We start from the raw sequence: 27,072 nt of genomic DNA, 5'->3' as shown, positions 1-27,072 counted from the left end.
TCAGCTCCCCCTACAGGCGATCCCCCACACGCTCGTTTCGGCAGAGCCGTGATGTTAGAGGTGAGGAAGAACGGAGGCAGTGTGAGGCTGGGAGCCAGAGGAGCAGCAGGCAGCTGGGCATCGGGACAAACTGGAAGGACGTTTCCAGCGTGGGCACCCTGCATTGGCATCCGGGCACCAAATGCAACTATCATTTTAGACTAAGGATCCTAACATTGGAACTGCCAATATTTTACACTCTTGGGTGTAGAGGGACCCCTGTTCCCATCTATATCTTTGGTTGGCTACGACGAACTTGGAATGGGCGAGTGATGTAGAGAGAGGCGACAGAAGTTGCACCGCGGGCACCTGGCACGGCTCTGCAAGGAACTGTGACAAAGTGACAGCTGGGAATCAGTTTGAAGATTAGGAGAGATTGGCCAGCAGGACACGACCCATAGAGGAGGGACAGTCTGCAGCAAGTGACCCTTGGGACACAGGCTCGGACAGGCAGCTCAGCTTGTGATATGGTGGATCTACTTCTGCTGGGACCATTGGCTGTGGGATCTGCTTCCTGCTGATCAGTGACCTCCAGCCTGACTCCAGGAGGGTGAGTAGCACAGACATGCTATATCTTATGTAATATCATCTATCTATTTATCTATCTATCTATCTATCATCTATCTATCTATCTATCTAATCAGCCACATAGTGTTGTGCAGTGACAGTCTCACTGTGTCCCGCAGAGCTTGCATTCTTCATGGTTGAAGTTCTTTAGATTTTTTCATTTTGTGGTGCAGTGCTATTTTGTCTTCTGCTTTAACAGATAGCTCAAATATCCCTTAATATATCCAGGGCTACTTGAGATAGGACCCTACTACTAAATCCTTTGTATAATCTGTATATCTATCCATATGTCCACAGACCACTGACAAATGCCAGCAATTAAGGGGGAGCAATGTGTGTGTGATTAGGACCCTGTAGGTAGGGTAGAAAAATGTATAATACTGTTTGGAGGCTGGTGTTTTCATTTCCTCAAATCACTTAAAAAAAGATATAATAATAACCACACGCTTTCACTAAAAATGAAGCTGCCCTCCACACCCAGAGCACCAAATGTCAAGAAAATACACTGGAGAAAGAATGAAATGCCATCTGTGCTGTGAATCATCTGGGGCACAGAGATCCTAGAATAGTTACTTCATTTGTTTTTGCAGTAAAAAGGGATTTTAGCATCATCCTGTGATTCAAAGGCATGTCGTGTAATAACTTGGGAAAGCAAATTAACTGATAAAGTTCCTACAACATATTTAAGGTCAGTTGAGCTTGCAATCAGATTTACCGAAGGTGCCTTTGTGAAGGGGTGAATTATTGTGTGAAGTTACTCCTTCTAAAATAGGATGGGATTTAATATTCAGGTGTCAAGATTGTTTTTTTTTACAAAGGGTTAAACAGAGCAGGTAAAAAATCCCAGTGGTGTGTCAGCAGCAATAGGCTTCACCTTATAACATGTCTCTGCTTTAGGTTAAAAAGTTTCCACATACAATTTAGAAAAACCTATAAATATTTAAGAATTAAACAAACTGCTTCTAATTGTCAATTTCCAGCCAAAATATCCAGTACATGGGCTAAACGCAATTTGTTTCTTTTTCTTCGCAACTAGCTTTGTCCTCTCGCTAACAATGCAGCATGTAATCTTCTTAATGCTGCCTGTGTGTTGCTTGCGGAATTCCTGTGCCTTGCAGAGTGCAAGCAGTGATTCTGGGGCTGACAGGAGTTGGCCGTCATGGGGGTCTCGCTGCAAGTGACATGATTAAATGGTATAGACAAGGCCCAGGAACAGCACAGAGGAACTGTCTTTGTGGTATTGTTTATTTCTTGTCTGTAATGAAGTTATTCTGCTATGGATTTGGTTTATCTATCTACCACTGGATTTAAACATTTTAGGCTTTCGTTTACAAAAAAAAAAATAACCTATCCCATTGTTTGGCGCAGTGATGATTCTTTTTCTGCTGTTAAATTGTGTATTTTTAACTAGAGTCCTCCTTTTCTCATATCAGCTCATAGCACTTTGACTTTTCATTCAAGCCATAGTAATGGAAGGGCACCCTCCTATAATGAATAAAAATTGCCTGGGTGTCCAGTGTAGGTATCAAAATGTAAACAACGAATGGACACAGCAGTTTTTTTCCAAGTCATGTGAGTGCTGTGTCCATTTACTGTTTTTATATATATATATATATATATATATATATATATATATATATATATATAGGGAATCATCAAGGATTTTAGAGATTACTGTGGAGAAAGACCGCAGGCCAGGTTTGCAAAAGAGGGTACTTGTCATGGGACACCACTGACATCAGTAAATATGAAAATAAGCATAGACATCAGTAAGCCCTGTAATAAGGGTATATTCTACAGGACATTTATGACTCGAATGTGTTATATTATAAAACTATACTTACTGCAAACTAGCAAGTCCCTAATAGATTGCTACAGAGTAGGAGCTGACTATTGATAGGTATCTTGTCTCTTGCCTACTTAACAGAAACCCTTGGGAATGCTTCCCTTGAATGATTTTAGTTGGAATCATTAGATAATGGCACTTGCAGTCATAATAGTTGGAATTCCCTGCTTCTGCGGGCCAGCAATATTATTTTTTTCCACTGTGATTTATAAGGAAAATTGTTTAAATAAAGCAGATGTTCAGTTGTGGCCACTGGGTATTTTATTAAATGACTTAATGTGTAGCCTGTGGTGTAAAATTCTATGTTAAGTGCTAAATGTGCAGATCTAAAGTAGACATGGGCTAAAATAATTCAAAGATTCTTTATCCTTTAAATATGAATGTTTTCTTCTCATTGTACTGTAACCTCTATTAGACAAATAACAAAATTAATGTAGTGTTTTCAATATCTGAAATATCTGTTAGTCTAATGATTACTGTCATAAGCGCTTGGAATTAATGTTAATTTAACGGGGGGAAGATCCTCCCATCTCGGTATCAGTAGTATGTTTTTGAGTTACAAATAGAGGCCTGAAGATTATGGGCATGAGAAACAACTTAAAAAAAATACATAATAAGATTTACATACTAACAATCAATTTTGTAGGTTTAATTGTGTACATTGTTTGGACTTAAAGTGTTGGGGAAAAACATATGTTCTAGAAAGTACATTCTACTTTTCATGCCACTTTAATATACAGTTGGAATTGTTGGAATTGGGCTTTGCCAAGGAATGTTCCATTCTTAATTCAGCCATACAATTCATTTGAAATAGTTGTAGTAATTCAATGATAGTGTTTAATTTATATATATGGGAATGTTCATAACACCCACAAAAATTGTTGATGGTGACAACTAATAGTTGTTAAGAATTTTTTTAGCAAAGGTGTCATGATAATGTGATATTACAGTTCTTATGAATAATGTTACTGATGCTCAGATTGTGTACCAAAGTGATTTAGAACATTAAGGCACATAGTATGACAAAAGTTGTCAGTACCATTTGGTGAAACTATGTCATTTTAAAGCAGTTCTCTAAGTGAGGCAGCCAGCATGTTTAGAGGTAGTAGTGCCAGCATATCATTGCCCTTTATTTATGTATTTATGTATGCTGTTTGGGGGGGGGGGTATTGTATATTAATGGCAGATGCTGAAAAATTAATTCCATAGAGGGAGAAAATTGCAGGTTAATGCTAATATTCTGGTGTCAACTGCCTGTCAGCGAATACATATTAAATATAACATATTAAGTTTCAGACCTGCTTTTCTTCCTTTTAGATTTATACAAACGTACAGTATAGTAAACCCAGGATGGAATGGGCAAATGATGCAAGATACCCTTTAGGTACTGAGGTAAAGATAGTGAAGTCTACAGGTACAGAAGTGTCTGCACCACCAGAAAACAGTGTCAGAGCAGAGAGGATGTTTTTCTCCTGTGCCCATTGTATCGCACATAAATTGTCCTTGGGATGTACAAATGACATTTTATTGTGATATTTTCTATGTTGACATGCATAGTCCCTCCTGCTTTTGCCATACTGCAACTCTCAGCTTACCGGTAGTGTTGATGAGATATATAGTTTAGCAAACAATGCAGACCTGCAGATTGGAGATGTCAAACTTCCGCGATTTTGGTTAATCGCGGCGCCACATATGCAATCCCACCGGCGATTTACATTCAAGCCAGTGGGATGGCATATCGGGGAGATTAGACGTCCGCGACAATGGAGATTTGTCGCGGGTGACTAATCTCCCTGTCTACCAGGGCCCTTATATTCTACAGAGTTTATCTGTTATCTGCTATGTAACCTGTGCCTTGTCTCCTTTTTTTCCAGCTTCAATGGCTGCCCCCGTGGCTACACAGCAGTTTATTTGTATAAACTATAGTAGAGTTTCTGTAGCAAACACACCAGTGTTACCAGTGCATTATATTTTAATTACTTTAAAACACATTTTCTGGTGTTAATGTTCCTTTAATTAAACCCAATAGGATTGTTTTGCATCTAGTAAGGATTCATTTTATCTTTGCTGGGATGAAGTACAAGGTACTGTCTTTCTATTCCAAAAAAAGGAAATCAATTTTAAAACATTTAATTATTTTTTTAAAATAAAGTCTAAGGAAGATGGCCATCCCATAATTTGGAGCTTTCTGGTAACAGGTTTCCGGATAATGGATCCCATACCTGTTTTTAAGGCACAGAATAGGCCTAGAATATGGGGATGTATATATGTATCTTTATACATGAACACCACGGAACTTCTGTTTCTCCTTCATAAGGAACCCTCTTATTCTGCAAGCTGAAACTTATGCAAATTTTATGCTGAACAATTTTTTTCTGCAACATGAGTATAATTTTCAGGTAATATCAGCAGTTTGTCTTTCTTTAATGTATTGTCAGTGCAGAGTGGGGTACAGTAATGCTTTCCATTCCAGCAATAAAGTACATCACTTCATTATAGCCACATGGTTTCTAAATGTCACTTTTCCAAGGGTGGTTCAACAGGCAGGGTTCTAATAGTTAGCAAATGGTGTAAAGCAGCCATGAAAAACTGTCAGCGTTTCCTATCAACACTCTGCCAACCCCTCCTTAGAGCACTTGAGTCACCCTTTTAGTCCAGCTCCAGGACCCATGGGACTGACAGTGGTGAGCCTCCTGACACGTGTTGTACATACCAAACCACCAAATTAGTGCTCTTAGCTTTGGTCTGTAACAAACAGCAATTACTGTTCTGCTTTAGTCCCAGCACCCACTGAGAACTGCTTAGGTACAAGCAAAAATATGACTTTGGTACATTGATGTAATATTGATGCCCACCTAGGTTTCCTGTGCCTTTTTACAGAATTATTTAATCCAGTTTCATGTGTAAACAATGTACTGTTCCCTGCAGAATCCTCAAACTAAGCCAAATGTTACTTAATTGGTATGTGCATTTAAAATAGTTAGTGCTTTACCACAGATTAAAGGGAATTGATTAAATATTTTCATATATAATATATATATATATATATATATATATATATATATATATATATATATATGTATTAATGTTTAATACTTGTGAAACATTAACTTACAGTAAAATACATTTCTGTAAAAAAAAAGAGCCCTGTATTTTACAAATTGATAGATACAGGTAAGTTCAACAGCACTGGAAGTACCACATGCCCCTTGGCTATAACAGTCCTCCACAGAGCACAAAATACATAAGCACTGTGATTAATAATCAATTTTCCTACTATAATACTCTTTTAGCACAGATTTATCCCACATCAGTAACCAGCATATTCTTTCCTGCTTATTATTATTATTATTATTAATGTGGCTTCTTGTGCAAACAATGTGGCAGCTTCCATGTGCCACATCTAAACTAGGTTCAGACTTGCCTTAACTCTGCTGACCTGATGTTCATTCTGTTCATAAATTAGTGATATCCTTGTGATTTTTTTTTTCATTTAGGGTGTTGGGCAGGTATAATTCCAGTGCCCGTCTAATATTCATGTCATTCTGTACACACAGTAAGTTCAATTATCAGGTAATTAAAACAGGATGAGTTAATTGGCAGTCATTTGCATGGCAGATGGTTTTAATTGAGGTATCAAACAATTCACCTCTTTATATAAACAAACGTGAGGCACGTGAAGGCAGTATGGAGTAGTATAGTAAACACAACACAATCCAACGTGACATGGAAAATGTTCACCAAACTAGTAGTGAAGACTGTACTAGTAACTAGTAAAGACTGTATGAGCATTGCCACCTTTTAGCTAACTGGGAGTTGTGTACTTGCGCCCCTCACCTCTCCAAAGAAGATTGCATTTGGATGGCTAGGTGTCTTTTGTAGCTGCCATCTGGCATATTGTGGGTACACAAGGTCTGAACAATGATATTTGCAGGTGGGAATAGAGAAGTGTTCGAATTAAACTATGCTTCACTCTAATGAGAATAGCTTTTGTTTTTTTATAAATAAGGTTTTCTTAACCTTATTTTAAATGGAGCCAAATACTTTGCAGTGAGATTGCCAGAATTAGAATGGAAAAGTTAACCTAGACATACACTGAAAGATCCACCCTTTTGGTGAGGTCAAGTAGGCCTATCGGAGGGCCTCATACACGAGCCAATAATCTGCCAATGTGGTCTGTCAGCAGCTTTAATTAATCCATGTATGGCCACTTTAAATTGTAGTATACTAGTGTTATTACGCAGAAGAAGATCAGTGACATAACTCTGGGCCACACGACTTCATGCATCATAACTGGAATCAGAGTGTAGGAAGCAGACACCAGTTTCCTTTTCGTTTACAGAAGGCTTGCTCACTAAATACACTGTAAATAATTTGCTCAAAGCTCTGTTTATGACCAAAAAGTGCAATGGAGTTATTCCAGAAGATTTTGTGATTTCTTTTTGTAGACCTTCAAAACAGAAGAGGTTTTTACCTTCTTTGCTGTGTTTTTTTTCCATGTAGTTTGGGAATTCCGTGCTGTCAGGCATGAGTCAGTGGTGAGGCCTTGCAGGCATGTGTCAGTTAAGGTGCTACAGTAGGAAAGAAATGAGCATGTTCTACAGCTACTCTCTTAAACAGGATCTAACTTGAAGGACTTACATAACCAGTGGTGGCAGGTGGTCCCATCTAAAGTGATGTAAATTTCAGCTTTAATCTGGCATGAGAAAATACGATTACAATTTTGTAATTACTTGTTTTGCATCTGTGATGCGTGGTTTGAATTCATTCATTTTTATTTTCAGTGTAAAATATTTTATATATCTTTATATATATGCCACAGAGGATGCGTGGTTTTTGGCTTTTACCCCACAGCACAGCAGATAAATCTGCAGCAAGAATAATCTGTCACCTATTCACTAATTTTCAGGAAGAGTTGATGTAGCATAACAGATGGCAGAGCTTCAGAGGGTCTTAGAGCCCTGGGACAACATGAAGTAGGCCAGAAGTACACATTTACTGTATAATATATCAAAATCCAGTGGGTTGTATGGGTTCTGGTTGTAGAATGACAATAAAAGCAAGGCCTCAGTGGCCACAACAATTTAAATTCCTATTTTGGAATTGGGCAGACTTGAGAGTCATGATTTTTGCCCCTTGGAGTGCAAATAGCTTAATATGTGACTTTTTTTTGCATTTTAATTCATTAGTTAAGTGTAAATTACTAACTTCCTGTACTCTTCAGGGCAGTGTAGTTATTCCCCAGTATGCTTTAGGTATATGGGCAAGTACAAGAGTGGATTGCCATGCTGCTAGGCTCACTAGGCTGCTTTGTGGCTGCCTATGTAATATTCCCAAGGCTTAGAGCTAGCTCTATGCTATCCTCACAGGAAATCCTTAAGTTAGATTGCTCTGCAGGGCATACCCCAGTGATTTTTACACAATTAACTCTACCCTGGCACAGGTTTAGCTACTGGGCAGCAAAAGGCACAAGTGTAGCGTGCACCTTTTTAGATGAGCCCCTGGAATATAGACAGCAATAAAATGTTATAAGAAGAAAAATAGGTTACTGTAAATTGTTGTAAAGTAGCATGCATATGGGGTTCTGTGGGTTAGATTTATACAGGTATGGGATCGGTTATCCAGAAACCCATTTTCCAGAAAGCTCCAAATTTTTGAAGCCCATCTCGCATAGACTCCATTTTTAAAAAAATAATCTCTTTATTTATCAATTTTTATTTTTACACATTGATTAATAACAATATTGGTGACATGGGTTACAATACATCTTGATAGAAATGGATAGTGTATATAGCGACAGGTGATACTTTGTACCCAGTGAGAGAACAGAAGCATCCAGGTGGGAGACAGGGGGAGTCGTTTGTGTCCGTTGTGGGTTGGTGTTGGAGTTGTTGTGTTCTGAAAGATATCCAGGCTTCCCAGACTTCTTGATGTTGGTCCATCGAGTCTGATAAAATAGCAGCAAGATAATGCATAGTCTGTATATATTCCATACAGGTTTTTAGTTGGGAAACAGCCAAGTGCGGGGCCAACCAGTTCAAGGCAATCACCCAGCGTGCTGCAGCTATGAACTGCAGTGTCAATTTGTTCTGGGTTTTTGCTAATTTTTTTGAGGGTAATGAAAATAATGCTAGCTCAAGGTCTGCCATGACATCTGCATAGACTCCATTTTAATCAAATAAATTCAATTCTGAATAGCAGGTCCCATACCTGTATAGTACAGGTATAGGATGTTTTATTTGGAGTGGTTGAGACTTGGGGGTTTCAAGATAAGGGATCTTTCGTAATTTGAATCTCCATCCTTAAGCCTGCTAAAAATCATATAAACATGAAATAATCCCAATAGGCTTGTTTTGCCACCAAAAGGGATTCATGCAGCTAGGTACTGTTTTATTATTACAGAGAAAAAAGAAATTATTTTTAAAGTGTCAATTATTTGCTAAAAATTGAATGGCCTTCCCATAAATTTTGAACTTTTTTTCAGATAAGCTATTCCAAATCTCTACTAAATAGCCATTTACTGTACCCATAAAATGCATTTGGTCCCCAGTTTTTATTATTTTTACATAGATAGTAGTTCGTGAATTACACTTTTTGGATCTTTTACTCTCTAAAACATGGCTTAAATCATATACATAAATAGAAATAGCAGCGGGACCAATTAGGAAGAAAACAATACAAAAGAAAAAAGATAAGAGTACAATAATTTGACTTCACATTTAGTTCAATTTCTGCTAGTTGGACCCAGCAGAAAACAACTGTTAAGCTTTGATGCATATATAATTAAGCCAGAAGTGCAGATATCTGTTCTACTAGAACTCACCTTGTTCTATTGGAAGAATTATTTGCCCTGGAAGTCCCTCTATCAGTTTATGGGCCTTTACATTGTGGCGTTAAGGCTCTCTCATGCTGCTGTCACAAAGTGGTTAAGTGTGTAATAGCTCCCTCAGCGTGAAAATGTGGCTCTGAGGAATAACAGAGGAGCTGGCAAGGTTTCTGATATGAGGAAAATGATCACTACTTATAATATCTCCCCCATGGAGTTTGTAATGGAAGATAAGCAAGAATTGGTCGGGCATTAATTCAGAGAAATATTTTTACAGTGTGCAGGTCCTTAAGTATAAATAGGCATTTGGCATAAGTGATTTGCAAGACTATACCATACAACGTATGTTTTAGTATCTGCATGTTTGTATCAGGGAGGGAATATTTGGCTTTCAAATGATGTAACAGAAAGACATCTGCAAGAGTATTTTAGGCTCAGTGTCTGCGGCACAGAAGGGATATTTGGCTCTGTCAGTCTGTAGCATAGAGGGGATATTAAGCTTTGACTTGCATAAAGGGCAAATTAGGCTCAGTATCGGTCTCTTGCACGGAGAAGACATTAGGCTCAGCATGTCACTAGCACAGAGGAGTTATTAGGCTCTGACAGTTTGTAACATAGAGGAGTTATTAGGCTATGCAGGTCTGTGACACTATGACATAAGGGCATTTCAAGCTGTGCCTGTGCTGGTTGGTTACAAACAGCATAATACGCCATGCAGGCCTGTTACAGGGATATTGGGCTGTGCAAGAATGATAAAGGGGATATTAGACCATGTCCGAGTGTAGCACAGAAGGATTTTTAGTGGTGCTGTTTTGGTACAAAGCAGGAAGATTCAGTTGTGCAGGTCTGTTACATAGCAGATAGCAGGCTTTGCAGGAATGATACATCGTAGGGATATTAGCAGTGTCAGATTGAGGCACACAAGTTATATGGCATGGTGCCACCTGCTCATTTGGAGCTTTAAATAGAAATATCTCTGGATTTTTTTTTTTAAATTGCACCTGCCTTTTTACTGTAATTGTATTGCTATTAGTTAGTTGTTCTTATGGTACCCACAGCACCAGTTTATTCTGCAGTGGCTGTGGCTATGTAGTGAATCGCACAAGGGGGAGTTATTTGGGGAGTTGTTGCCACACTCACTCAGACACTGAGGTTAGTTACCTTGGACAAACTAGCCACTTCCCAGAGGTTGGTGTGTGAGAGGAGAAAGAAAATCCCTGCTGTAAGTTCTGTTGCAATAAAGTGGCAGCATGCTATGTTGTCTTGTGACTTGTAGCCTCTTGTGTAAACAGCCTAGCAAAGAACACTGAAATCTATTTCTGGTGGCATACAGAGGGATGTGTGAATGTACAGGTGTGTATTAAGCATAGGATTTAGAATAGGATAAAAGAATCAGCAGACCCATACAGTATATATATTAGGAGAACTACTTCAATGGACTGCAGCACAGAAAGTAACTAGACCTAAAAGTGTAATTTTAACCCACTTGGATGTTCGGAGTTGTGCAACAATACCTAGATAGCCACAGTTTGTCATAAGAGAGAGTTGGGGACAGAGCATGGTGTGGGTTCTGTGCTGGCGCTATGGGCCTATTGTACAAGATGCACATTCCTCCTGCCCCTGCTCAGGGGAGTCTCTGGCTCCCAGCTGCACTGAGTGTTTCCATAACACAGACCAGATGGAGCCCCGTGTCTCAGGGTCTTATCTGGAGTTGTTCTTGGCTGGGGCTTGTCCCTGAATTTCAGGAATACTTTACTTTATTTAGGAGCAGGCATGGCTCTGGCTGGGATCAGCCTTCCAACATCTGCTCTGCATTTCCAGCCATTTAAAGAACTGGGAACTGGCTGCTGGGGGGAACGCATTTAACCCTTCATCTGACACATGCAAGGACCCTCCTCTTTCTGGTTTGTTTGTTCCTCAAACATCTTTGTTTCTCACGGGCCTCTCCTTCTCTCACTTCCTCTTTCCCTGGTTCTTTTGCCTTTAAACATTATTTTATCTCTTATCTTTCTATTCTGTACATCTCACTTGCTGCCTCTGTCTTATCTGTGTTATTCACCGCCACATCCAGAAGAGCTGTGATACAAGCTAATAAGGGAGGCCACATTTGCCTTTCTTATAAATATTATCACCACGGGCAGCTGTTCCTTGCATCTCAGTGCCACCAGTCAGCACAGGCTTCCTCTTTGTTGTGAGCCACCTGCGGGGCAACAGGCGCAACACCAGATCACCCCTGAAACAGAGATCCTGTCTTTTTTCCAAGCAGTTTTTTTTTTATTTGTTCTCACTTTATTTTGAGGCATGGTATGAGGACATTAAAAAACAGATCATTGGTGACCTGGAAGCACATGACACCACTACAGGTGACACGTTTTTATTTACTTTTCAGTAGTTTGCCCAAAAAGAGTCATAACCACCGCCAGTGTATTAGCATTTTTGCCAGAGTTGAGAGCACAGTGTGAGACCAGACTTTCTCCAGGGATTTGAGCTGATGGAATCCAGATGTCAGATTTACACAAGTTTCCAGCTGCAGACCATTAGTGAGCAAATAAAAATAATCCGAATATAGGAGGAGATTTCCTGGCTGGAGCATGTGATGTGAGTTCTGGAGTTTTCCAGGACCTGTCAAAAATTCAACACAAATGCATCATATTAATGTATATATATAAATATATATTCCTTTGGGTATATCGGCTCCCTCTTTGGCTGCTAGAGTGAGATCAGTTTCAGAGCAGAGGGCCAGACCAGCGATCCTGGGGGCACAGGGAGGCACAAATAGGGTAATAATAACCAGGGTATAACAGTAATGCACAAAGGACAAATCCCATTAGGGGAAAAAAATATATAATTCAGGGATGTCCAACCTGCAGCCATCTAGCTGCTGTTGAACCACAACTCCTAGAATCCCACCAACAGCTATGTAAAATGTAAGAGTTCTAATTTAACAGTAACTGGAATGTTGCAGGTTGGACATCCCTGAATGATATAATTTCCCCCTTTTTGATTGGGATCCTAGCCTTAAGAGAGTAGGCATCAGGGCAGCCCGTGGCAGCAAACTCTCCTCCTGTCTCCTGCCCTTCGTTCCCTTCTTTGGTCTTGGCCTGGGTTACATAGAAGACTGGGACAGATCCCAGCAGCTGCTATACACCTGTCCACAACTATCAAACTGTAGTGAACTCTCCAGGCCGAGTCCCTGGCAAAGAAATGCTGTGTGTCCAACCAGGCAAGGGTTAATAATAGCAGAGTATGGCAAGGGGGGGGGGTTCGCGGGGAGTGCAGCTGATCCCGGCAGCAGGTGTGTGAGGATAGCTTTAGCTGCTGCTCTCTGTCCTGTGCCTCCTCCTCCTCTACACTCCACCTGAAGGGTAATCTCTCCATCCATCCTAGCTTCCTTATGGCCTGTCATTTCTCCCACTCTCTTTTCTTACCAAGATGAAGCCCTTCTTTTTAGGTGAGGGTATGTACAATATGATCTGTGCATTAGGATGTACCACCAAATCTTCTCTGTCCATGTTTAAATCTCTCTCTTTCTTTCTACAGGTAGCTTCTAGCATACAGCGGTTACAATGCCAGACTCACCGGCTGATGTGAAGACTCAGACACGGACCAGCCCAGCCAACATGCCACCTCCTTCACCTGCACTGAGCCAAGGAACCACCCGCAGCTCCTCATTTACACCAAGCACAAGTATGATATTTAGAAATTTGTGGATATCTCTTTGTAGTTGAATTATATGACAGTGGGGTTTGGGATGGAGTTTTCTCTATCTGCTGGAAATAGTGTTACCATGCTTGGGTTTGACAGCTGGTCTCTCGGCATGCTAGCCTGGCACCATGTACCAAGAATATGACTAAATGGGTAAGTATTGGTTATTCTGTCGGTATAAATATCTGGCAGAGTCTGTGGTATATTCATTCAGAGAGTGGGTCATGCAGTGCTAGACAAATTTACATTTATAGATAAAGCACTGACATGGGAGTAAGTGCTGAAAAGAGGCTTAGGCACAGCAAGTAAATAGCATAAAGAGAAAAGAGGGCCTGGCCTGGAGAGCTTACTGTGGGATTGTCAGGGATTGACCAACGGTTGTCTTATGACTTTGAGTGAGGAATTCACAAAGGTGGAGTACACTGAAACTGGAGTAACAAAGAGTTAAACTGGAGTTAAAGGAATGTCAAATTCACTATATCCTCATTACAATAATATGGCAGTTGTGTAAACTTTGTTAAACTGTCATTACAGAATCCAATTTAGTGAATTTGGAGTACCTTCTTTCTCCATACAAATCTGCAGAACAGCATCTGAAATTTGTTAAACTGCCAAAATTATTTAACTTATTCTTAACTGAATGGCAAAAAATGTTTTTGCCATTGAATGGTCGGAGAAAAAATGAGCCAGGTGTGAGCATTCAGGTTATTGGTAGGCTACTCTGTTAGACAGAGGGCGAGCCTTAAGCTGACCATAAATGTAAAGATTTTACTGAACGACCAATTTTAGTGGGATACGAGAAATTATTAGAAGGTTAGTGTGCACAGAACGATCGTACATTTGACAAACTTTCTTGCGACTTCAGTCAGAAACTTGATTGAAATATTTTTTTCTTTAAACAATTACATTTTTGTATGAAAGTTAATTTCAATAAATTACAGCAGTAAATATATATGTAGTGCCCCCCCGCCCATCTTTGTGAGGAATCACAAAGATATAGAAATTAAATTTTTTATTTTTTTTTGACATGTTGTACAACAACCAAAAACTGAAAAAGAGGAAACAATACAGCATACATTTTGTCTTGTAAATTGTCAAAGGACAGTTTGCAGGACCAAGAACAGCTTAAAAACAGTGTATATGAAAACATATATTTACCATCATCTAGATCAGTGCTGTCCAACTTCTGTTGTACCGAGGGCCGGAATTTTTCTGACGTACGTGGTGGAGGGCCGATAATGGAAGCCAGTTTTGACCACTCCCCTTTTTGAAACCGCACCCACTTGAAACCACACCCATGTTATCACATGACCATACCCATATTAATGGTTGTAGTACAGCAAAAACCTGCCATACTCTGCCTGCCCTACCCTGCCTGTGTGTGCCATGCTCTGCCTTCACTACCCTGCCTGTGTGTGCCATACTCTGCCTGCCCTACCCTGTCTGTGTGTGCCATACTCTGCCTTCCCTACCCTGCCTGTGTGTGCCATACTCTGCCTTCCCTACCCTGCCTGTGTGCCATACTTTCACTGTGTGTGCCATTCTTGGCTGGTTTGTGCCATACTTGGCCTGTGTGTGCCATACTCTGCCTGCCCTACCCTGCCTGTGTGTGCCATACTCTGCCTTCCCTACCCTGCCTGCGTGTGCCATACTTTCACTGTGTTTGCCATTTTTGACTGGTTTGTGCCATACTTGGCCTGTGTGTGCCATACTCTGCTTGTGTGTGCCATACTCTGCCTTCCCTACCCTTCCTGTGTGTGCCATACTCTGCTTGCCCTATGATGCCTGTGTGTATGGCACACACAGGCAGCCTACAGTGACACAATGCTGGCACTGCTCCTACAGTCTGCACAATAACTATATATTAAAAAACTTTTTAATTGAAGTACCACCTCAGTATATGTTCTTTTTGTAGTGTGCAGGGATTATTTGTGGGTTTCTACTGCTCCTGAGGTGTGAACAGGGGAACAATGGGGGTGATTACAGCCTGAGCCTGAGGTGTGAACACTGCAGGGGGTGAACAATGCAGAGATTAAAAGGTGTGAACAACACAGGGGATTACATATTTAAACAATACAGCCTGATTACAGCCTGAATCTGAGGTGAGAACCATGCAGGGGGGCAGTTAATCACAGTACTGATACCACTTAGAGCTTACACAAGAGTAAGCCATCAAAGCAGCCAGACAGGTGGGGGGCCACACAGAGGGGGGTCGCGGGCCGCATGCGGCCCGCGGGCCGCCAGTTGGACAGCACTGATCTAGATGATATCACTTGAAATGGTCATTTTCATGGAACAATTGTACTTTTAAAGATTATTTCACAATAAGCTTGGTCATATCATAACAAAAAAAATCTTCTAAAAATCTTTATGTGCATGGTCACCTTTAGAGAAGATGAGGGGTTCAGAATAATTTGGAAATCTAAGGCCTCGGGCTTAGAGGGAAAAAAATCAGGAGTGCCAAAGCTATAAAACCTATGATATAGCCTGTTACAACCTTATAACTGTAAACTTGTTTTTTTAGAGGGGCCCAGGGTAAATGTCTTCCCTGCCGTATCCCAAAACCAACCCTTAAGAGATAGGTCACCCATTTGTTGGGTATGCAGTTCATTCTGTTTTAACAGGTGTTGGTTATCATATGGACCCAGTAAGGAGGCTATGGTGAGATATAAATGCAAGTTGGTAGGTATAGACAAAGGGTTGCAAAGTAATACTGAATACATTGAGGTTTGTACTGGATGTAGGTCGGTTATTATGAATACAGACTTGTGGTATAAATGTAGGTTGGTGGGCATAGATACATAACTCTTAACCATTGTTGGATGTCCTTGTTAAAAACTACAATAAAAGCTCTCTGAGGGACATTGTGGCCAACTATTCACCCCCATGTCCATTCTATATGTATGGCAGTGATTCTCTGTGATTGCAGGTGGTTATGTTTTAGTTGGTAAGATATTGTAGCCTGCTGCTGTGTGGGTGGATGTCTCTCTCATACTCAGCAGTGTCTTTCTGCATGCACTGCAGCCTAACACCAGATGTTCTGTAATTAGATGTTGGGGTGGTGGAAGCTTCTCATGTGATGGGTTTAACTTTAAGCTGAAGAGGAACAGATGCATTTGTGCCTATCTATAATCCATGTCCTAAATGTTTATGCTATTGTAGTCCATGTGCAGTGCTGCTACATTACATTGTGATAAAAAATCTAATTAGCAAACCCTGGCCCAATGAGCAGAACATGTTAGCCATTATTCATGTGTACAGCAGAGATGCAACATAGTTCTACACAGACATGCCTAACACATACAAACACACACAGCACTGTGTCACTTTGGGATCCCACCTGTCAGTTGTGGGCATGTGGTTATTTTGGGCTCTTCTTTCGTGGGCCGCCCCCCAGCCTGCTCTTGATGCCAGTGTGTGTTTGAGCTTTTAGCAAGCTGACTGTGCCACAGGAGAGAGAGAGGCATAAACCTTCTCTGGAAGGTGAGTCTTGACTGGACAGTATTGGGCCCCATGTGTGGCCCCAGGAGCTTGTGTGTATGGGTTTACAAGAAGTGAACAGGAGGTTCCTGCAACTGGCAGGTTTAGTGGTTGCGCTTGTTAGACAGAAGCACAGGGTTGTTCATTTGCAGCTAAGTTTGGTACTAACTATCATTGTGCTGTAAATTTGTGAGACATCAAATGACTGGGTGTGAGGGGCAGCCTGTAGGGTACACTGCCTGTGCCTTCCATTGTATCAATGTGTGTGCTCTTTGCAAGCTTACTATTTGCCTCACCGATTTTCTAGACAGTCTGTCCTTTGCCTGTGCACTTCTAGTCTTCATTGGTTTGCATTGTTGTAACCTTAGTGTATATTCTGTTGCTTAAAAAATTTTTTTATTTATATTTGGCACTAGAAACATTTATAAGAGATTTGGAACTGACACTGCTATTACAAATCCCGGTTTTCTACTTTGTGTAGCAATAATAAGTCATTGAATATTAATATATGGAACTAGTACAATAGTTTTTGAGCCATAAATAGCAGTTAGTAGTATCAGTAGTAGCAGTGCACGAGGCTAGTAGGGCCAGCTGTTGAGGTCATGGTGTAGTAGTTATGGCTGACATCAGCCTTCAGCTGTCAAATGGGATGCTGGGTCGGACATTGGTTTAGGTTGCTTACTTGTGGTAGGATGCTGGGATTGTTGACTTCTGCACCATATGTTATGTGCGGACATTCTTTGCTGGGACTGAGTTCCAGGTAGAGGCTGCTTTCTAGAACCTGTTCTGTAAATAAAAAGTGCTTTACAAAAAGTGAACAGCACCCCCAAGGTCATGTAGAAGCACACTACAGAGTTCCAGTTAGATTTTGTGCATCACTGTTGCACCTAGCTATAGGAAAAAATATGCGTTAATGGTGTTGTAAAGATAAGCTATGTCTAAATGACAAAAATTAAGTAAATAAAGCAGCATAACCAGTACTACACTTGTAGCCCCCCCGAAGCACAGATATTTGTCCTGCTTGCAGTGGGTTTTTTTGTGCATATCCAGTATACTTCTGTGGGGAATTTAGGACCTAAAGTGTGGAATTATATGTGCTGAATCTATGCCTGACATAGGGGTAGACTTATTTGAGTGGGGGATAAAGACTGGCGTTCAGTTCTGTCTGTATAGGCAGTGGAGACATGTAGTATAACTAAACAGCAATAATAAATAATATATGGTGCTGGTTTTTCTTTGGACTAAGAATTAAGATTATGTTTAAAAAGGACCACTTTGTTGGAGCTCATTATAGATTCGCCCTGGCCCCTGTCCGTGTTTCAAATGAGGGGTGGATGTGTCCTAAAGGTCCTGACAGAAGCACAGTAGCAGGGCATACACAATCATAACCCTGCAGTCACACAAGCAAAGACAAGCTTTAGTCCCCTATCAGGTCAGCCTAGCTGCTGATTGGTTCCTATCTTACAGTGCAGTGTGCTGGGTGCTGCTGGCTCCCGTGGAACAGGTGGGACTAGTTGGGATTTTGTAGAAATTTTAAATAAGTCAGCTGGAAACACTACTTTTTTAAGCATGTTTCCTCTATGTTTAAAGGAGTATAATGCACTGACACATCCTTGTTTTTCACACAATGGGCCCGATTCACTAAAGTGAGTGCTATTTATAGCATGCGTTAAAAATCTTATCACTTCTTATTTTTCGCTCGATTCACTAAAAGGACACTTGTCATAATTAAGAAGCGATGTTCTTGGCGTTATTTATCTTATGATGACATATTTTAATGAAAAAAACTATGCGATAAGCGTTATAGGGGCCGATTCACTAAAGGTCAATAACGCTTATCGCATAGTTTTTTTCATTAAAAAGCATGCGATAATTAAGTACCGATTCATCAATGTCATTTCGCATGTGTTAATCCGCATATCGCATGCACAAAAAAAACGCATTGAGTTAATTAGCGAATAGAAATAGTACTAACGCATGATTCACAAACACATATGAAGCGTTAAACGTGCAAAATATCGTGTTAATCTGTGTGAATATTAACCCTACTTGGGGCAGGCGGTACTTAAAGAAAATTGCGGTTCGTGAGCTATTGGCAACACAACATGGAGTTTGCAGTCGTATTTTTTCAAGTATATGTTGGCCCTAGAGTGATGCATCCTCCAGTTTTCAGGGAAATGGTGGTTTTCAGAAAGTAATGGTTACTCTGCGCTCTGCGTAATATATTGCGCTCTGCATAAAATATCGCGCGCTGCGTAATATCTTGTGCGCTGCGTAATATATTGCTTGAAAATATGTCATCGTAAGATAAATAACGCCAAGAACATCGCTTCTTAATTATGACAAGTGTCCTTTTAGTGAATCGAGTGAAAAATAAGAAGTGATAAGATTTTTAACGCATGCTATAAATAGCACTCCTTATTTCGGACTTTAGTGAATCGGGCCCAATATATCTCTTTAAGTGCAATAAAATGGAAGTTCACACTGTCCAATAAGGTATTCAACAATAAGAGGGGATTCTTGTTGGCCTTACTGGTAACAAGTGAGTATATCTGTGCAGTAAAGTAAGGAGAGACAGGGCATATTATTGCAAGTGACAGGCAAATCAATATAATACTGTGGAAGAGAAGGGATACAATATTTTATAGGCTGCCTTTCAGATGTGCATTTTAAACATTTCATAGTGCACATATAACAGATTTGCTTTGTCTTTCTTCTGCAGTCATGAATGGTAGCAGTCACTCTCCGACTGCCATTAATGGAGCACCCTCCACCCCAAATGGTTTTAGCAATGGGCCCTCGGCTTCCTCTTCTGCTGCACTAACGAATCAGCAGCTCCCTCCAGCCTGCGGGGCACGGCAGCTTAGCAAGCTCAAGCGTTTCCTGACCACGTTACAGCAGTTTGGCAGCGACATTTCACCAGAGATTGGGGAACGTGTGAGGACGTTGGTGCTTGGGCTTGTGGTATGTATGAGAATAGAGAAAATCAAAATGCCACCCAGGCAATTAGCTCTGTCAATATACTCAAACTGTCAGTGCCAAAGTAATGTGATCTAAACCATCTTTATAATGTACAGTGCCCAAATGTATTAACTGAAGAATACAAATATCTTCCAGGTATCACATGATTTCTCACCTGCTGCTATGAGAGTAGACTCTTACTCTAGTATATTTTAAGGGAAGCAGAGCTTAATTAACTGTAGTGCAGGCCTGTCCACCTGGAGGCTGGTGGGCTGAATTTTGCCCTCCAAAAGATTTTTATGGCCCCAAGTCTGCTCAAAAGCTTCATAGATTTCACTGTATGACATAATTATTTTCATTTAAGCTGGCCCTCAAACGTGCTATGTGAGAAATAATTGGCCCGCTACATGTTGTAAGACCTCACTAATATACTGTCTATTTGATTTAAAGACATTATAGAATCAGTGAGATATGACATCAGAGCAGGTTTTATTTTTTAAGAAAACTTTTTGTTTTACACTAAACAATAACAATTTACCAGTGTTTACAAGGCAACTCAGAGCCTTACATGAAGAACTGTGCAAAGCACAGCCAAAGGGATTAGAATACACAGACCATGAGATAAATAGTACCTCATATTAGCAGGCTAAAGGTGATGTTAGCAGACTACTGTTGCTGCTCCATTTGCCACCACAAGGCCCATCATATCTTCATTTGTAATTACACATGGTGGAAGCTGTCCTGTTGCATTAATTTGATGATATAAATCAAAACTGCAGCAGAGCCATGGTTGTATTTTTTTTAAGTATCAAAAGGTTAACCAAACAGCAGAATTGATGGTATAGGTGGTGCCCAGCCACAGAACAGTCCTTCTTTGCATTTTAGCATTTGTAAAGAAAAGTAAGGGCTCCCATGTTGCCTCTCTGAACTGATTTAAATCTCCAATAGTAATAATAGAATCAGCACCATGTGTTTAACAGGGGGTCCTGCTGATTTACTGTTATCCTTTCTCGAGGCTAGCATTGTTGCCAATCATATTTAGCTGCAACATACTTATAATTTGGGTCAGAAAAATCTTTCCATCAGTCCAGGGACTCCCAGCAAATAATTGCAAATATGTAGTTATTCTGAGCCTTTTTTACTGTGGTGGACAAAATTCAAAATTGAGGTACAGCTGTGATTTTACTGGGGAATGCCTAACATTTTGGCACCTCCCAGTGATTTTACCTATCCTTCTCCTTTAAAGTTTCTCTGAAACAGAAAATAAGATTTCTAAATTGACGTCAGGCTAGCCCCCAGCCACACAGTTTGGCCTATTCTTTGACTTGCAGTTGCCTAAACCATTTTATTTTATATAGAACGTTATTCACAAACACAAATGTCAAATATAGTTATTCAGATACAGTAGAATGAGATGCATGTATAATAGATGTGTTTAATAGTTACTGCATGTTTCGTTTGTGGCTTAAGCCTTCTGATGGTGTATGGAATATCATGTGCCACTGACCTACTGTACATGTTCTCTGCCCCAGAATTCCACACTTACCATTGAGGAGTTTCACTCAAAGTTGCAGGAGGCCACAAACTTTCCTCTTCGGCCATTTGTAATTCCCTTCTTAAAGGTATGTACCTTCACTTACATTGCCCTTATCTTACTTTCCATTTAGATGCACAGCACTAGGGGGAATTTACAAAACAGAAATTCAAAACTGGCATGTGCTAGGTGTAATAGAATAGGGTACAGAGGGAAACATGCCACAAAATATCGCAAATTCCCCAGACAATAATAAGGCCAGTGCTTTCCAGTTGCAGAAATGACATCATGTCTCACTGGTGTTTTTTTCGTGCTACATCACTCTCCCCGATGTTTCCCTCTACCACAGGCTAACCTCCCCCTGTTGCAGCGTGAGCTCCTGCATTGTGCTCGATTAGCAAAGCAGAGCCCTGCCCAGTACTTGGCACAGCACGAACAGCTTCTTCTTGATGCCAGTTCAAGTAGCTCCCCCAGCGACTCCCCTGAGTTGCTCATGGAGGTGAATGAGAATGGCAAGCGGCGGACCCCAGACAGGTAAATATCATTGTCATCCCTTCTACTACAAGGCCTTGTTTCTGTTGCCATGCCATCTTGTGTCATTAATTAATACCTGTAGCCTTTAGTATGCCAGAATTTAGCTAAAGGCAAAGCACAGCAATTTTGTGTATCTACCCTTGGGCACTTTCCTACAGTATAAAAGGCCAGAGGAATTGCACATGCTTAAACCAGGTGGAATTATCTTATTATAATATAATATCTAAGATATCAATTTATTAATCCTTCACTGAGATTAATGTTTTCCCTACCCCCCCCCCCCTAAAAAAATATTTTTGAGCCACCTTCCATCTGTTGGGGCCATTATAGTCACATGTAAGTGTACATACACTGTTTATATTCATGCTGGCCAACTAAAACACGCTGCTTCAGCCAAAGAGGTTTGTGTGGTCCCTATTGTGATATTTAATGCTGTAATGGTCATACCTTTCTGGGAACGGTGGTTATACTCTTTAAATGGCCATTCAAACCTCTGCTCAGATAAGGGAAAAATAAATAGAAAAGCTATTTTGTAAGAGAATAGAAATCCTTCAGTATAAAAGTGCAGCACAGCCACAATTTTTCATCTTGATCACACCATTTAGTTTTAATGTGAATAGCAGTTTCATTCTCACCTCTTTCTGTCTCTACATCAGGACCAAAGAGAATGCACAGGAAGGTGTACACCCTGACCATCCTGCCAAACGCACATGTACCACAAGCCCTGCACAGAGATTTAGCCCAAGCAATGGACTCACGCACCCTCCGTCTAATGGACTACCACACCCTACTCCGCCACCAACTCAACATTATCGTCTAGAGGACATGGTACTGGCTCATCATTATCGACACACAGAGCCTCGGGAGGTGCGAGAGCGCCACCGGCAGACAGGTGAGATTGACATAAAACTTTTCATTAAACTGGGAACAGGGTTAAAGCCAACTCAAAACTGAAGTAAATTTTTGCTGTTAAAGAAGCTCATACTAGCCATGTAGATGAACAGCCACAAGAGGGGAGTATAGTGGTGCAGATCTACTGCACTATGCATCATTTTCCAATACATTGCAGTATGTGATATCAAGTAAATCACTTAACAAATAATATTGCTTATTGCCAAGACACAATTCAGTACACTACAGAATGTATCTGTATCTGTGGACATTGCAAGATTATCTTACTGGATAACCTTATTTCCGTTGGACAGAATATACAAGGGATTACTTGTCATCTTGGTGGAGATGATTTTAGAGAAGTATGGGGAAACCCAATGCTAATGATTGCCTGGATCTAGGAAAGCATCACAATGTACATGCCATGCTACACTGTTAGCTAAGGTCAGAGATGTTCATTTCGTATTTTAGTATTTTCTCCACATTGCATCTGTCTTCAGTATGGTGGAGTCTGAATTGCAGCCTAAAAGGGACAGTGAGATAGTCTATATCTCTGATTTATAATTAAAAGTGATCAGTTTTAACACTGCACATTTAATTAGCCTTTCAAGTGCCTATCATTAAGCTATGACGGTACTAGTAGTCATGGCTCTATCTAGTTTTCTGAATGTAGAAAGCGTGCCAGGCTAGAATAGTGTTGTTACAACCTAAGCTAAGGTACTGCTTTAGGTGGCCATACACAAGCCTATAAAAATCCCATTGGGGCAATGAGCGCACCGATGCGTTAATGCGGTCCCCATCCCAATGGCCTGTATCCTGTCAATGTGATCCAATATCACCCACCTCAAGTTGGGCATATCTGGGAAAGATCCACTTGCTTGTGACCTGGCCAAAAAAGTGTATGGGTCTTTACCTACATTTTGTTCAAAACTTATATGCACTGCAAACATATTAGGTCCTGCATTACACTCTTTACCTTTCCCTTGTATTCTCATATAATAATTGTACCTCTACCTGTAACCCTACATAACTTGAAGTACCCCCAAAGGATTATTTCACCGATTATTAGCAGTTTTTGTTCAAATTCTTTTGCCTTTTTTGCCCTTGAAATTCATTATAACAGTAAGTCATCTTGTGACTGACCACAGCTGAAATATCATTCATTAGAGTCACAAGTAGAAATATAAACTTATGAGAAGTTTTGCCCAGTCATTTGGGAGCCAATTATAACCTAAAACTGATCTAAACTCAAAGAGTGCTGAATAAATTCTGTGTCTCAAAGATATAATGATGATGATTTTAGTCCATATGGACTTGCATATTTCTTCCATTTATTTGGGAATTGTGGCCCAAATACCAGCATATCTTACTAATATTGTTCAACAAGATACTTGATTATATACAAACAAGTTCAAGAAATCTCACTTGCTGACTTGCTGACTTCTAACTCTTATATAACTCTTCTAAATTTTGCCCCCCCAGCTGTGCACGAAGTAATCGACCACAGACTTACAGAGCGTGAGTGGGCAGAGGAGTGGAAGCATCTCAACAATGTGAGTGTCCATTTAAATTTGTTAGAAGGAAAGATGCCAGCCACCCATGATTTATTTTACATTGACCAATGCTCATTTTTTATAGCTTTTAAACTGCATCATGGACATGGTGGAAAAAACACGACGTTCGCTAACCGTACTTCGCCGTTGCCAAGAAGCAGATCGTGAAGAGCTGAATCATTGGATACGACGCTACAGTGATGCAGAGGATATAAAAAAGACTGTCAGCTCTGCAAGTCAACAAGCAAGACACCACAACAATACATCTAGCACTGAGTCCTCCCCAACTGGTGAGCTTATATTCATAGAAAGGGTCAGTTCATAAATTTGTCAGTACAGAGATATCAGTGAAAGCACCTACCTTGAGACATATGTAATCATGGCCAGATCATTAAATGTTAAGTGTAGTAATCACTTTGATATGAATGTTTCTGTTTCACTCCAGAACCAACACGGGACTTCCTACACAGGCCACAGGCTGGATACATGCCTGAAGAGATCTGGAGGAAGGCAGGTGAGCATTAGGTCCTCTCAATGCAAAGCTGAATATATTTTATCCATTTACAAAATATAACCTCCCAGTTGATATTTACTACAATAACAATATTTTATGATTCAATTAACTACTTTGGCATTTTGAATGAGCCCCCAAGGGCAAAGCTTCTTTTTTCTGAGCTGCCTTTCTGCCCGCACAGAGGAGGCGGTGAACGAAGTGAAGCGACAGGCTATGTCAGAACTGCAGAAAGCTGTGTCAGAAGCAGAGCGCAAGGCACACGATCTCATCACTGTGGAACGCGCCAAGATGGAAAGGGCACTAGCGGAAGCAAAGCGCCAAGCATCGGAGGACGCAGCATCTGTCATCAATCAGCAGGAAGACTCAAGTGAGGTAACAGCCTAGCGGCTCAACAGGAGGTAGCCGCAAAAAAACTGTCAGCCTATAGCAACTGATATGGTGAAGAACAGATAAAGTCACAGGGGTGAGGAATACTATCCAGGCAGTAAAGTAAAATGTATCATGCAAAACTTTACAGCTACATTTATTAGCCCAAGCACAGTTTGTTGGCAAACTTCTCCAATTCATTAATCCTCCATTGTGGCCCTAATTAGTGTAAAAATACACCTAGAGTAAGTTTATAATATTGAGCCCTATATGACTATTTTTATATTAGCATAATACGAATAGGTATACTTTCTAGTTTGCCATTGTAAGTGTCCCCACAGACCATCCCTGCCGATATGTTATTTGTCTTGTTGGACATTAGAGCTACAATACTTACTTCTAATCTGACTGTATATCAGTGATACCACCAGTAGTCCATATAGCAAAAGCAATTCATTGACCCGCAGTCCCATTATAGAGAATATGAAGGAGGTTGGAGCTTGGGTGCCTTACTGTCTGGTCATCTTGCAGTTAAACCCCTTGCTTGTGACCATGCTTGTGACCATGTCTGAAATTTTGTTTATGAAATGCCTTTGATATCAGTATAATACCTTAGCTATGGTAACACTCCTTTTGCAATATTTGCAGAGCTGCTGGAACTGTGGGCGAAAAGCAAGTGAAACATGCAGTGGCTGCAACACTGCCCGATACTGTGGCTCCTTTTGCCAGCACAAGGACTGGGAGAAACATCACCATGTGTGCGGTCAGTCCCTACATCATCCATCCAATGTACCACCAGCCTCTACTACTCCAGCCACACCTGTGGCCAGTCCCACTGCAAGCAGCTCTGTCTCCCGATCTGGAACCCCTGCCACTCCACTACTGCTGGATACTGCCTCCCGCTAACATATAGGTTAACCCTGAGGCAGTACACTGACTAGTCATTGAAATGTCAACCCCTCTCACAGACAGCTCCACTTGGCACATTGATAGAGGAACAACCAATGAAGACTTTTCCTTCCCATGTTATGTATTGCTGTGTGGCTGACTGGCTTTAATCCAGGAGTCAACACAAAGATGCTTTACGCGACTGGATAACATTACATCGGTTCCTCTGTGAATCTACTGGAAAATCTTTAGAAGGATCTAAGATTTACAAGGGAACGTGGAAAAGTATGGGGGTCAGGGAATGCTCATTTATAACTGCTTTCAATTTGTCGGCTTTAAAATGACAGAATAAAATATCCAAAAATAGAAATGTAAAATGAAACTACCTTGCTAGTCAGCCAAGAAATGTCCAACACCAAGAACACCTCTAAAGGAATCCAAAAAAAAAACCATAATTTATTCCAAACATTACCAGCCCTGCCAAAGCCCTTTTGACCCTTTCAGTGGAGGGGATATTGTGGAATCTCATGACCGGGGAGTATGGAAGCCTAAAGAGGTCATGGCATTGGAATGAAAGCTACAGACTGCACTTCTTAAAGGCTTTCTCCAGAGAGGTCACTGTGCTGCTGCACTTAACAACATCTGCATCTTCCTCCTCTACCTCTTGTGCAGCAAACGCCTCTTGTCATTGTGGCACTGTTGCTAACTTTTCTTCTTTCAGACTTTTCTCAAAGAAGAAAACACAACCAGGGGCATTCTTTCTATCCCTATCAGAAAGACTATGTTATGAGTTTCTGTCCTGCCCTGCTAGTACTGATTAATTTAAAGAGGTTACGTAATGTTATGCTTGTGAATTGTTTAATGGTGGCCAATGAAGACCTCATCATTTGGGGACAGATGGGAGGTGATCACAGGGACCCCCTGGCTCACATACTTTAGCCCGCAGTGGGTAAAATTGTACAGAACCTTTTTTTTTTATTTTCTATTTATAAAAGCAAACAAAATAACTCCCACAAGGGGGGACATGAGTGCAATATGAAATGTGCAAGGCTACTGATGGCTGGGTGAGGCAGCTACAAATCGATATAATGAAGGATAAGTCATGCACAAGTAGAAACAATTAGCCAGGGGGATGTATGCACTGTGAAACAGAGTATCCAACTGTACCTAAAGAAATTATAGAAACCCATGGAACTGAAGTTTGGGGTCTGTATCATAAGGCACTTTCTGGGGTATAATGCACTGATAATTTATTTGTCCTAAATGCAGTATGCAAAGTAGAATTTGGTGCATTAAGTCACCTGGCTACCAGGTATGGTGACAAGCATGATGTGTCAAGGTTTCCTCACTTAACTGTAACCGAGCACA

At 40.6% G+C, this 27,072-nt stretch overlaps 1 protein-coding gene across 5 annotated transcripts; it reads left to right on the top strand.

Annotated features, from left to right (window-relative positions):
• Positions 1-26,548, top strand: cbfa2t3 (CBFA2/RUNX1 translocation partner 3). Of its 5 annotated transcripts, none has more exons than XM_012962285.3 (11): positions 1-589; positions 12,819-12,965; positions 19,186-19,427; positions 20,957-21,046; positions 21,308-21,492; positions 22,149-22,384; positions 23,866-23,936; positions 24,022-24,226; positions 24,382-24,450; positions 24,637-24,817; positions 25,465-26,548. In XM_012962285.3, the coding sequence occupies exons 2-11, from the start codon at positions 12,845-12,847 to the stop codon at positions 25,727-25,729; spliced, it is 1,665 nt and encodes a 554-aa protein (XP_012817739.2). In that variant the 5' UTR covers positions 1-589; positions 12,819-12,844; the 3' UTR covers positions 25,730-26,548. The 5 variants fall into 5 exon arrangements, with proteins under 5 accessions (XP_012817739.2, XP_012817742.1, XP_012817741.1 ...); XM_012962288.3 differs by having other exon boundaries at positions 7-589; positions 24,637-24,822; positions 25,465-25,552; XM_012962287.3 differs by having other exon boundaries at positions 8-589; positions 24,632-24,817; positions 25,465-25,587.
• The last annotated feature ends 524 nt before the right edge of the window (positions 26,549-27,072 follow it).

The sequence above is a fragment of the Xenopus tropicalis genome, chromosome 4 (genome assembly GCF_000004195.4).
Source record: "Xenopus tropicalis strain Nigerian chromosome 4, UCB_Xtro_10.0, whole genome shotgun sequence".
NCBI classification, from domain to species: Eukaryota; Metazoa; Chordata; class Amphibia; order Anura; family Pipidae; genus Xenopus; species Xenopus tropicalis.
This window is presented reverse-complemented; position numbering and strand designations above follow the sequence as displayed.

What these genes read in the sequence shown, in the direction of transcription:
- cbfa2t3 (XM_002933656.5), top strand. Translation starts at nt 12,845, where the DNA reads ATGCCAGACTCACCGGCTGATGTGAAGACTCAGACACGGACCAGCCCA. An exon ending in AAGCGGCGGACCCCAGACAG is followed by an intron (nt 21,493 to 22,148) that starts GTAAATATCATT and finishes TCTCTACATCAG; the next exon opens with GACCAAAGAGAATGCACAGG. An exon ending in AGTGGAAGCATCTCAACAAT is followed by an intron (nt 23,937 to 24,021) that starts GTGAGTGTCCAT and finishes CATTTTTTATAG; the next exon opens with CTTTTAAACTGCATCATGGA.